The sequence below is a fragment of the Zingiber officinale genome, chromosome 5A (genome assembly GCF_018446385.1).
Source record: "Zingiber officinale cultivar Zhangliang chromosome 5A, Zo_v1.1, whole genome shotgun sequence".
NCBI classification, from domain to species: Eukaryota; Viridiplantae; Streptophyta; class Magnoliopsida; order Zingiberales; family Zingiberaceae; genus Zingiber; species Zingiber officinale.
This window is the reverse complement of record NC_055994.1, coordinates 91,957,480-91,971,213: the sequence shown is the minus strand read 5'-3', so window position 1 is coordinate 91,971,213 and position 13,734 is coordinate 91,957,480. Positions and strand designations below refer to the sequence as shown.

General features: G+C 33.8%; 1 protein-coding gene across 1 annotated transcript; it reads left to right on the top strand.

Annotated features, from left to right (window-relative positions):
* Window positions 1-1,350: 1,350 nt before the first annotated feature.
* LOC121980971 (serine/threonine-protein kinase tricornered-like) lies at window positions 1,351-11,346 on the top strand. The gene is made up of 14 exons (XM_042533261.1): window positions 1,351-1,764; window positions 2,213-2,436; window positions 3,271-3,445; window positions 3,883-3,966; window positions 4,045-4,286; window positions 4,367-4,601; window positions 4,906-4,985; window positions 5,097-5,181; window positions 6,036-6,167; window positions 6,249-6,362; window positions 10,309-10,356; window positions 10,517-10,601; window positions 10,725-10,781; window positions 10,876-11,346. Exons 2-14 carry the CDS (start codon window positions 2,219-2,221, stop codon window positions 11,022-11,024), a joined length of 1,704 nt encoding a protein of 567 aa, XP_042389195.1. The 5' UTR covers window positions 1,351-1,764; window positions 2,213-2,218; the 3' UTR covers window positions 11,025-11,346.
* The last annotated feature ends 2,388 nt before the right edge of the window (window positions 11,347-13,734 follow it).

The window sequence follows — 13,734 nt, the reverse complement described above, 5'->3', positions numbered from 1 at the left end:
ATTGGACACCAGATCCATTGCTTTTGATACGGCCATTGGATCTATATATATATATATATAAGTTAAATTAAAATATTCTACTGTTTAAAATATTTGGTAAAACATTCTAAAAGATATAATGTTCCATTATTTAGAATAAAAGTGGAATATAGCCCTGAATAATAGTAAATTGTCATAAAATTTTTCATGTAAAATTTCAACTTTACCATTAATTTCTATGTTAAAAAATATTTATTACAACTCTCTAATTCATACTAATTCATTATCCGTGCATAATCTTATATAATTATATACCGAATTAAACTACCTATAAACTTAATTTTAAATATTTTATACTTAATAAAATAGATTATGTACCCCTATATACTATTATAGATTATACGATAGAAAATATATTAAATTTTAATTTAAATAATATTAATTTAAAAGAAATTATATTTTACTATAGACTTTTTATACTTATATTTTACCATATACTTAAAAAATGTACGAAATACTATAGAATTTAGAAGGAATTATATTTCATTATGAACTTTTTATATCTATATTTTACTATGTAACTAAAAATAAAAATTATATGTATAGATAGTATATTAGATTTGAGTTTAAATGGTGTTGAATTTAAAAAGAATTATATTTATTTTTAGATAAATGATATTTTTTAAAAAAAAATTATATCTATATTTTATAATATTTTTTTAATATATATATATATATAGTGAATTAGATGAATTGATATAAATTAGAGAGTTAAAATAAATATTATCTAACTAACAATAAAATTGAAACTTTGGATCGGCAGTTTAGGTAAATTTGCCCCATGAATGATTACAAACGCATGTTACTCATTACGTCATTATTCAAACGCATCGAATTTATATTATTTTAATAATTGATCGATAACTCCAGAATGATTGAATGCATTAAAAAAAATAGATTGTTCTGTTCAACAAGGACAAAATAGGAGAGAAAATTTATAATATTTTATTATTATGGGTTATAAAAATAACATCACGTGTTGGAAGAGTACTTTGCGCGAGGTTAGTTTAATAAATTAGTTTCACTATCAATTGCGACAATATTAATTATGATTTTGTTTATGTCTAAATGAAATGAGTTTTATGGACCTCCATCTCCGTTTAAGGGCCCATTTCAGCCGTCCAATTTGGCCTTCATTTACTAGGAACGGTTAACGTTAAATATGGGACAGGTCTGGTGGGCCCAGGCCCTTCCATCGGATTCCTGACTTGTAAATTACCAATTAATGAGGTTCCTGGCCGATTGGATTTAAAATAAGCCGGTCTATTTATTACTTTCCCTGCCGACCATGACCGAACCGACGCGTTTGGACCGCTTCGACGGCGACGGGGCCCCACCGCACGCCCCTTCGCCGCCCTTCCTCCGACATCAGTCGGCGTGTTCCGTGGCTCCAACTCCGTCTCTCTTGTTCGTCTGCCTCTCTTTTCGTCTGCCGCCGGCCGCGGGAAACTACCTTTGTCATTGCTCGAATATACGAGTGGTTAATGTGCAAATATAGTGAATCAAGTGGCTAATGTGCAAAACACGGCTGATGAGAAAAGTGTGCTCTCTTCTCTCAAATTGTGGCCGCAATTAATGGCCGCTATATATCTGTGCGATGAATCCCGTCGTGGTAGGAAGGTAGAAGGAAAGCAGACAGTTGTTAGCTGCGGGAAGTGAAAGCAACGCTTTCGAGATCCGAAGGGCGAAATTTTTTTCCAATCCGTCGACCAGTTGCAGATCTAGGTTGGTATTTGTTCCTCATTCGGCGCTGTTTTATTTGTTTTTTATTCTTTTGCGTGAATTATGGTCAACGGAAGCGGAAATTCCTTGAAAAAAATTCTGGATCTTTGTCGTCCTCTAGAGTTTATTGGGGATTGCAGAAGGGAAACTAAGAATTAGTAGGGATTTAATTGTTCTGGACTGAGGTTTCGCTGTTCGCTTTTTAGATTGAGCAACTGGTATGTTTTGTTAATTTTTCTCATTTTGCTTCTCGTTTTGTTTCTACTGTGGATTTCGGAGTGGAAAGTTTGGGTCTTGGGGTTCTTACTTTAAGTACCAATTTTGTATTTTTTTTTTTTTTTGGTTTTTAATTGTGATTTCATCCTTAGGGATGAAATAGCTTCTGAATGCCTGAAGATCTTTGTGGCTTAGTTAATCGTGGATAATGGCCCTAGAGTGTTTTTCGTTGCAGCTGGAGATGGATTCTGCCAGAAGCTGGTTCAATAGATTACAACCTAAGGAGAAAGTAAAACCTGGACCGGCTAAGAAGGAAGCTGGATGTGCAAAGGATCTGCAGAAACCTCCAATTGAGGATGCACCTTCAAATGTCACTAAGCAGAAAGTTACTGCAGCAAAGCAGTACATCGAGAACCATTACAAGGATCAGATGAAGTCCTTGGAAGACCGCAAGGAGAGGTTTTTTTTTTCTCACAAATTTCTGTTTAAATAGATATGCATTGGCTAAATATCATTAGAAAATTGTAATTTCAGGAAAGATAGTTTGAAACCTATCATCAATTAGATCTGATTAAGCTCTCTTCTGAGTTTTACATTTTGAAGTTCATTGGATTTGATTGATTCCTAATTGTGTTATTTCTCTAGTTTCAGTGTCTAGGATGTGAGACATACATTTATGAGAGCGCTGAAGATTCAGATAGTTCCATTCATATGTTGTTCCATTATTAACCTGAATCATCAAATAGACTTACACCTTGATAACTCATTCCATTTTTGCTTGGAGCGTGTTAGCTATTTATCTTTCTCGAGTAAATGCGTGAAATATTCTGATAAGTAAAATAGCATTTGGTTATGTAGCTTGCTATAATAATTTTGTCAATTATTTTGTTCCCATCAATTATCTAGAAGAAAAGGGCACACTTATGCCTTTGAGATAATTATGTTGTGTCGTCACAACTGATGATTCGCTTTATTGTTTTTAACTTACCATTGTTTTTAGTATTCATCATGATATTCCTACTTGACAAATTAAAGAGATTTGAGATTCTTAATAACTTGGGTATTGCAAACAATATAATCTTACATAAAGCTCAATAGTGGTTTAAGGTCCATTAGTAGATTTAGAAGAGTTCAAACACTCAATTGAGTATGACTTGACATCATCTGTTTCTTTATTCTCATGTGTTCTGTTTATGAAACAATTTTACATTCATACATTTAAATTTTAATTTGTTTGTGCACTCTTTTAATCTACAATAAATTATTTTCTATTTAATTAAATGACAACTGCAGACGTTGGATGCTGGAGAAGAAACTTGCTGATGCAAAAGTTTCTAAGGAAGAGCAGAATAACATATTGAAGAGTTTAGAGAAAAAAGAAACAGAATATATGCGACTTCAAAGACATAAAATGGGTGTGGATGATTTTGAACTTTTGACTATTATTGGGAGGGGGGCATTTGGGGAAGTAAGTTCATCAATTTTGTTTTACTTTTTTATATATACAATCTGTCATGGATCTGTTTGGATGAAAAATTTATTTTCAACTGCTGCATATGGTTTCTATTGGCTTCATTTATTCAATAGCGGTTTGCTAATTAAATACTACCATGTATATAAGCCTTGTTTTTTAGTAATACTTCTAATAGCACATGAGGATTGATGGAAGCTGGCTATTTGTTAGCATCATTTTTATGTAAGATCAATACCTAAAGACTATATATTTACATTGATTATTGCCAAAGCTATTAGCTAAACACCTAAATATGGATTGGTTCAAAATTAACTTTGTCAAACAAAAAGATTGTGGATATGTGACATTTGATTCAAACACTTTTTCTTTTAGTTCTCTAGCCTTTGTGGTATTTCTTATTAGATTGTTCAGACTCCATCATCATCATGCAGGTCAGAATATGTAAAGGAAAAAAAACTGGAAATGTCTATGCAATGAAAAAACTTAAAAAATCTGAAATGCTTCGTAGGGGTCAGGTATGTTATATGCTCATTCATCTAATCGTGTTAGTTACATCATCAATTTTTTTTGTTACTATTTGCACAAATTTGTAGGTTGAACATGTCAAAGCTGAAAGAAATTTACTTGCGGAGGTGGACAGTCCCTACATTGTTAAACTCTACTTCTCTTTTCAAGATGATGAATATTTATATCTCATCATGGAGTATCTTCCTGGGGGTGACATGATGACTCTACTTATGCGCAAGGATACTTTGACAGACAACGAGGCCAGGTTTTATATTGCAGAAACAGTTTTAGCTATTGAATCTATTCACAAGCATAACTACATTCACAGGTAAGCTTGTTCCTGTTGTTCATACTTATCTTTGTTCTCGACGGTATTTTAATTAAATAACCATGGTTTTTTCTTCATAGGGACATCAAGCCTGATAACCTGTTGTTGGATCGACATGGGCATATGAAACTTTCTGATTTTGGGTTATGCAAACCTCTGGATAGTAGTTGTTTTCCAAATCTTAGTGAACCTGAATATGCACCAGGAAGAAATAGCAAGTCTACTTTGGATGATGAACGGCCTAGTGCCTCTCCCACTCCAAGACGTAGTCAAAAGGAACAACTGCAACATTGGCAAAAGAATAGACGAATGCTGGTAATATTCATTTAAAAATGTTTTGTATTCTGATCTCACATTAATCATTGTATTAGTGGGCTTATTATGCCTGTACTTAATTTTGACAAAAGCGCTTACATTTCTTAATTTATTTATCAAAATAAGTAGTACAAATAAATTTACAAATTCATTGCACGATTGATAATCAAGAAAACTAGATTCCTTCTGTGTGTTAGGTTTAGGTTTTCAGTGTCACATATTGAATATAATTGTAAACATTTTTGTCTTAAATACAAACTATGTTACTGTCATTTAGTTTCAATATCTTTAGTAATGTTTCCAGGCTTACTCAACTGTTGGAACACCAGACTATATTGCTCCTGAAGTACTTCTCAAGAAAGGATATGGAATGGAGTGTGACTGGTTAGATCCTTCTTTTTCTTAAATTTTTCATTCTCACATATATATATGTATATGTGTGTGTGTGTGTGTGTGTGTATGTAAAAATCTCTTGAATCTCATACTGTTTTTTAGGTGGTCACTTGGAGCAATTATGTATGAGATGCTTGTGGGTTATCCCCCATTTTATTCAGAAGATCCAATGTCCACATGTAGGAAGGTGTGTGTCATGAAAATTGCAGGGTTTTCCCTATCACCAGATGTTTGTTGGTCAACATAATTTGTCTTAGTTTGCATCACATCTAAAATGAAGAACCTGATTTTTTTAATCTCTAGCTTATTTCTTGAGTTTCGATTCTGCTAAAAGATTGTTGCTTTTATGTTGTAACCTTTGAGCTTTAGTTATGTTAGATCTTCAGGTAGAAGATGCATTTAACAAAATGTGTTTCTATTTTGAGCTTTCTTCCTAAGATGGCATGCCTTCCCTTATGTTGATACTGTTCTTCGATCAACAACTCAATGGCTGCATTTATCTGACCTCTTTATTGGAATTAGGAGGCCTATTCTGATGTTAGGGCATATCCTGATCCCCTTTGTTCCCACAATCATTTTTTCTAAGCATTATATGTTACTTACTATGATTATCATCAGTAACTAATATTCTTCTCAATCTTACTTTGGTCCTTTGTTTCCTTTTGCCTTTTAATTCTCTCAAGTGGATTCATATGTGACTATTAAGCTCCTCATGATGTGCCTTTAAACCTATTAGAATGTTTCTTGCATCACATCCATCTGAATAGAAGGTCCTTGCATTGAACTTCTTTGTATATTCAGCCATTCCACCTAAAATTATTAAAACTTGCCCTATGCTGCTATTGTTGGCACAATGGTGTGGCAGTCATATTGACATTTAGGATGGCTCTACTTGTGTTGGTTTTAGCAGTTCAGAAGTCGTATTCATTATTCCCCTGGAAACTGCATATGAGAAAATTGCGGTTGAGATAGAATGTCCGTTGTCATTGTGGATTTAGTTTATTTTGCATTTCTTATAGTGGCTTCACTTCTGCATAACAGATTGTAAATTGGAGAAACCACTTAAAGTTCCCTGAAGAGGCAAAACTTTCGCCTGAAGCTAAAGATCTTATCGGCAGACTCCTGTGTAATGTGGAACATAGACTTGGTACCAAAGGCGCCCAGCAAATAAAGGTCTGCGTATTTATGTTTTTGTTGCCAGCTGATATAATCCATACGGAAACTTGTTATTAGATGCAACAGCGTTGATTTCAGGCACACCCATGGTTCAGAGGCATGCAATGGGAGAGACTGTACCACACAGAAGCTGCTTTTAAACCAGAAGTCAATGATGAACTGGATACTCAAAACTTTGAGAAGTTTGAAGAGGTATACAAATCTGAAAACACGCTGAATCTGTGTCAATTTTTTAGGCAACTAGAATCTTACCTCATCCAGGGAATTGTTTTCTTTCCTCTCCAATATATCGTATATGCTATTGCTTTCTAATGCTTGCCTGCTTTTCATGGGAACAGTGAAATGTTGCTAATATTGCTTGTTACTTGGGTCGGCCATATCCTTATTTTGTTAGCTTTAACATAAAGATAGTTTCATCATAAAAAGATTCCTGTCCTCGCCTTTCCCAATCATTTCTTTACTTTGAGAGAATTAGAAGGCAAAGGAGCTCATATAATGAAGAGAAGATAAGCAATGGAAATCGGGTTTAATTTACTCATTGTTACTTGGATAGTGATAAACAAGAAAAAAATTTCATACACACACACATATAATCCTTTGACTATTTATGTTGAGGGTAATGTAAGAGGATTCAAATTAATTAAAACAGAGGAAACAATTTATTTCTTTTCCTTTCTTTAGTTCATTTCCCCAAGTGAACAGGGCATTAATCAACAACATCCAAACATAGGAGCTTCTCCTCCCATTCCTTTTCCTATCCTTTCTTATCTTTTCCCTTACTAAGAAGATTCCAAACACCGCTTTAGTTTTTTCTCAGAAGTGTGATTGGTTTTTCTTGTTGTATCAAGAAGTCATGGCTAGTCCCAAGTCTGCATAAAGGAGGAGTGTTATGTTAGGCTGCCAGCCAACGTTAAACTATGGTAAATGTTCAATGAATAGATTCATTAAACATTTAAACTATTGTGATAATGCTAGAGTATTCCCCGGAAGGAACGCATTGCAAGAATATATTGGCAAGGACTGCTACATCTCTATAATTCAGGTGTAATGCTAAATATGCAAGAGTTCACGTTGCATGGTCTAATTGTAATGTATCTGCAAGGACCGCTACATAGAACTTAGGTGTAGTGTTAAATAGGCAAGAGTTCTCATACCATAAGTTGGATAAGAACAAAAAATATAGGAAAATTAATAGTCTAATATGTAGAACATGGAACATAGAAATTTTCACTGTTAAAGTAATGGAAATAGTAGATACGATGATTAAAAGAATAATTAGTATTTTATGTGTATAAGAGACAAAATGGGTAGGTGAGAAGACAAAAATGATAGAGAACTCGGATTTTAAGTTATGGTACACATAAAAGAGTAAAACCAGAAATAGAGTGGATAGTTTGTAGATAGTTCATTAAAGGATGAAGTTGTAGGAGTAGTTAGAAAGGGGGATAGCATTATAACTCTCAAGATAGTAGTGGTGAAAGAAACTATGAACGTAATTAACATATATGCACATCAAATAGGATTAGATGAAGATATCAAATCAAGATTTTGGGACGACTTATATGAAGTATTACAAAATATTTCGCCAAACGAAATGATTTTAATATGAGACAATCTAAATGGGCATGTCGAAGTAAAAAATGAATATGAGAAGATGCATAGGGTTATGGGTTTGGAAAAAGAAACGAAGAAAGGAAAATTATATTGAATTTTGTGATAACATATGACCTTATCAAGCTAATACATTTTTTTTAAGAAAAAAGAACACTTGATCACATTCAAAAGTGGGAATAATAAATCACAAATTGACTTTCTTATAGTTAGAAAGAAGGATAGAAAAAATTGTAAAGATTGCAAGGTCATCCCTAGAGAAAGCTCAACTACCCAACATAGATTAGTAGTGTTAGATATACGCCTTAATTATAGTATCAATAGGAAAATATATACGACGTTTAGAATTAAGTGGTGGAAGTTAAAGGATGGAAAACAAAATATATTTAAGGAGAAGGTAGGAGTACCAACATTAGGTGAAATATATGACGATTCTAATACGACATGAGATAAAATAATATTAAAGTTGAAAATAATAACGAAGAGTGTATTCTGTAAGTTAAAGGGGCATGCACCACCATGTAAAAAATCTTGGTGGTGGAATGAGAAAGTACATGAAAAAGCGGGAAAAAAAAACAAACAACCTATAAGGAATTATATATTTGTAAGACAAGGAAAATTTTAAAAAAATATACAATGGCCAAGAAATAGACTAAGAAAGCGGTGAATGAAGCAAAAAAATAAAACTTTTGAATAGTTATATAAAAAATTAGATACAAAAGAAGGAAAAAAGACATTTATAGAATAACTAAAGTGAGAGAGAGGAAGACAAGAGATCTTATCCAAACAAAATGTATTAAAGGTGAATGCAATAGGGTACCAGTAAATGATAGAGAAATAAAAGAACGGTAGAAGAAGTATTTTCATCAACATTTTAATGAAGTTTCAGGTGACCAATTTAACTTAGGTAATTTAAGTAAGTAAAATGAGTAGAAATTTAAATTTTTAGCATAAAATTCAAACTTCAAAAGTAGAACAAGTTTTAAATGAAATGTAAAATGGAAAAGTCATTGGACCATATGATATTTTGATAGAGGTATGGAAGTGCCTAGGGAAACAAGGTATTGAATGACTTGCAAAATTATTTAACATGATATTGAAAATGAAAAAAAATGTCTGATCAATAAAGGGTAAGTATTCTAGTTCTCTTCTTTAAGAAAAGGGAGTTATACAAAATTGTACAAACTATAAGGGTATTAAACTAATGAGTCGTACCATGAAACTATGGTAAAGAATAATTCAAAAAAGATTAAGAAAGGAGTCCATGGTGATTGAAAATTAATTTGAATTTATGCTTGAAAGGTCAACAATAGAAGATATACATCTTCTCATACAACTAATTGAAAAGTATCAACAGTAAAAGTAAGATTTACACATGGTATCCATTAACTTAGAAAATACTTATGATATTGTTCCAAAAGAAATTATATGAAGAATTCTAGAAAAGAAAGGTGCTAGCATAGCATATATTAAACTAATTAAGGTTATATATAAGGTTGTAATGATCAGAGTGAAGATTTATAGCGAATTAACTGAAGAATTTTAATAAAGATAGAGTTACATCAAGGATCAACTCCAAGTCTATCTTTTTACACTGATCATTGACGAACTCACTAGACACATTCAAAATATAGTACCGTAATGCATGTTATTTGCAAATGATATTATTTTGGTAGATGAGACACATGAAGGGATAAATGCTAAATTAGAAGTTTGGCGAGAAATACTAGAAGTGAAAAGTTTTAGACTTAGTAGAGAAAAGATAGAATATATGAAATTTAAGTTTAGCAATATTAGATGAGTTGTTGGAATTGAGAACTTTAAGTATTTAGGATCATTTTTTACAAAACCTTGGAGGGATTGAGAGAGATGTTTTATATAGAATACAAGCAGGATGGTTGAAATAGAGGAGAACGTCAGATGTTTTATATGATCGTAAAGTACCTCTAACAAAACGATAGTTAGACCTAATATGTTATATAGCATTGAATATTAAGCTATGGCTTGAGCACATGAGTAGAAGATCAAAGTTGTAGAGATGAAGATGTTAAGGTGGATGTGTAGACATATGAAGATGAATAGAATAATAAATGAGAGGATTAGAGAGAAAGTAAGAGTTGCATCTATTCAGGGGACACTCCGAGCGATATGTTTAAAATGGTATGGACATGTACTTAAACAACTCATAAATGTTCCGATTAGGCAATGTGAAACTATGACAAATACGCACATCAAACAAGGAAGAAAAAGACTAAAAATGACTTAGTTAGTAACAATAAAACAACATAAAATTTATTTAAGTATAAATGATGATATAGTAGGAGATAGAGCCTAATAGCATAGAAGGATCCGTTTACCGATCCCACATAGTAAGATAAAGCATGGTTGTTGTTGTCATCCTTGTTGTACCAAGGAGTTCTTTTAAAACTTGATGATCATTTAAAATTTTTCAAGCATGTTTTTTTCTTCTTTTGTATCTTTAATTGGGCACTTCAAATGACAGATATCTTATTGTCTCTTGATGCAGACGTCAACACCCATTCAGACTTCTTCAAAGTCTGGCCCATGGAGAAAGGTATTTCTTGAGTTTACTATTGCCCATAATTATCTCCTGTAATTCTGTTTTTTAGTTCATAATAGTTGCAGATCGAATATTCAATGATAAGCTGATAAGATTTTGTACAATTTAATTGTGGTATCTCTTACCTGAACTATTTTTCCTTCTCTTTAAACAGATGCTTCCATCCAAGGATGTCAACTTTGTCGGTTACACATACAAAAATTTTGAAATCGTAAATGACCACGAAGTTTCAGGAATTGGTTAGTCTTTTATGCTCATTTTGTTTAATAGATTTAATTTTATAAAGCCGAGAGGATATATTCGAAGAAGGTCGAGTGGGAGAGAAGTATGATGTTTTCATTTTTCTTCTCATTCTTATACAGCTGAATTGAAGAAGAAAAGTAATAAACCAAAGAGGCCAACAATCAAATCCTTATTTGGTAAACGACCTCCTTGTTTCCCTTTTCCTAATCACTTAGTCGAATTGCCTCGTGAAATTGACCCATAGGTTTATTCATGCCGATGGATACACAGACACGGACCCGTCCTCAAATCAAAATCTGCCTGCCCAAGGAAGTTTTCTCAAATTACTGCCGACTCAAATGGAGGTCCCTGAGAACATTGAGTCATCTTCTCATTCCAGCAGTTCTTCTCTCGATCAACCCCATTCTCGATACAGATAGCTTTAAGGGCTGAGCGAGCTACTGGTTAATATCCAAGCAACAAAGAAGCTTTTGGTGCGGCGGCGCGTGAAGGGGTTTATTTCATTCCTCATTTTGTACATAAAAGGAGCAAGTTACCTGTAAATTTATGGATCTAGTTGTGCGAAGTTAGTCTCGGATTCTTTTATTTTGTAACAATGTATCGAAGCTGACGCGAGTAATTTCTGTTCGGGTGTGGAATAACCACCGAACAGATGTTAACTACTTAAATTTTGATTTGTGCCATATCTGTGTAAAACTTAAATTGTGCATAGACAATTTTTCTTCATTTTTTCCCTCTCTAGTAATACAGATTCATTGTGTCTAAAGTTTGTCATCAGAGACGATGAATTTATTGTGCGGTTTGAGACGATAAATCCCACTAATTAGTACGAGTTGAGAAGGATAAAATTACATTAATCAGATCTAATATTTAATATTTAAATTGCTTCATTTTTCCATTCAACCACATTACACACGGTGAATGTGAACTTTTAGACTTTGAAAACGCTGAATAACGCAACATAAAAAGGGTTCCAGTCATGGTCATCAAATTTTTCCACAATATAGTTTATAAGATTAATTAATTCTTTGTGCCCCATCAAATACGTCAATATATTTATAAATATAATATTTCCCTGCTATTATTTAATTTTGTTTTGTTTTACTCGTGAAAAACGATGGAAATTAAGTAGAAAAACAAACAAAAGGGAGAGTTTTTCAATCTGGATATTGGAAATTAACTAGAAAGAAACAAATGCTTAATTTTACGTGTAGAATAAAAAGACTTTTGCTAAAATTCTTCGAGGCATGGAAAGTCTGTCACAAATTGACTCCACGCCTCAATGAAGGAAGTCAATTATCCAACGAACAAATTTTCTAGTTCATCAAATGACAGTCCACCTTTGTGTGCTTATTTAATTTTTAATTTGATGTTTTCTTATATTGCCGAGTAAATTTAATATTTTTATTTTTTTTAACTAAATAATTTATTTTTTCAATATTGTTGGTCCTTAATTCGATCTCTAACTCGGGCTGGTCCTAATTTTTAAAGGGTTTTATGTAAAAAAATTATAATTTATAATTTATAATTTATAATTAGATATTTGTAATTTAGGATATTATTTTGTATATATATATATATATACAAAATAATCAAAATATGATCGGTGTAGGATGATCGAGAAGCCATCGGTGTAGGATGATCGAGAAGCCAAAATAATGTATTTGCAATTATGTTTGATTGTGATAGATTTGAGTGTTTTAATTAAATGAGAATTTAATTTGTGGGGTAATTAATTACTTTAATTAAAAGGATGAATGAATCAAAATATATATTTTCAACGTCGAGAATGAATGAAAAATTACATAAACCTTTCTAAAGAGTAGAGCTCTAGGTGATCGTCTTTTATGGTGTAGAAACATGCACTTTATCTTTTACAGCGCGGCGGCGGCGTAGGAATACACATTGTCTCTGGTAGTATGAGAATATACACTCAGTCCCTGCCAGCATATGGTGGCGGCATGAGAATATACACCATCTCTGGTGGTGTGGGACACACACACTCAGTCTCTAACAGCGTGGTGGCAACATGGGAACACGCATTGCCTCTAGCGGCATGGTAGTGGCATGGGAACACACATTGTTTCTGGCAGAGCCGGAACACGCACTCAGTCTCTGTCAATATGATAGTGGCATGGTAAAACGCTTTGTCTCTAGCGGCATCGGAACACACACTCAGTCTCTAGCAGTGTTTGATCTTGTCTGTAATCGATGAAAGTTGGACTATCGGTGAGTTAAGTAGAATGTTGACCAAATCGTCATGACTAGGAGGAAGGAGAGGGTTAGCTATCCTCAATATTGACTAGGTCGTGGAGTCTTCGAAGAAGAGGACGAGTTGTTCCTATCACCGGAAGAGTCAACAAACTGACTGGAATATTGATCAAGTAGTCATGACTAGGAGGAATGAGAGAGTTGTCTTCAATATTGACCAGGTCGTGGAGCTTCCGAAGAAAAGGGTGTGTTATCCCTATCACTGAAAGAGCCTATAAAGCGTAAAAGAGTGAGAGAGAGGTTAGAATGGAGACCAGGTTGCCTTGGCCTTCCACTCCGACACTCAATTCAATCTCTGGCGATGAGAAATGAAGTAGATGAACAATATAGTAAAATAAATGGAAACAAATGTGTACTCCTACGTACGCGTACCTTGGCCTGTAAGGGTAGGACATTTTATAACCTAAAGGATTGATATGTCACACCTGTAGCTGCCAGAAGAGATAATATGTTTCTGATAGGATGTCGTATTATGGTAAGAAAGATATCCCATCGCCGTATTAGAAGGTCTCATCTATCATGTCTGGCACTGTGGGAGATCTTGTAGGATCAAGCTATGTCAATCACACTGCTCCATGTATTACGCAAGCCCACATGTTGTAGCGTTTGGATATTTGGGATCTGGGAGAAGTGTCAGATTGAAATGGAGGTGAGCCAGAGTGTCCAAATGGCAAGGCTAATCAAACATGAGTTGGACATATGGTCAGGGAGCTAGGCCCCTTGAGTATTTGATTGGGGAGCCAGGCCTCGGGAGTGTCTAATCAGGAGTTAGGCCCCTGGAGTATCTGATCGAGGAGTTGGCCCAGGAGTATCCGATCGAGGAGCTGGGTAGTTGGGCCCCTGGAGTCTGGTGCGCCT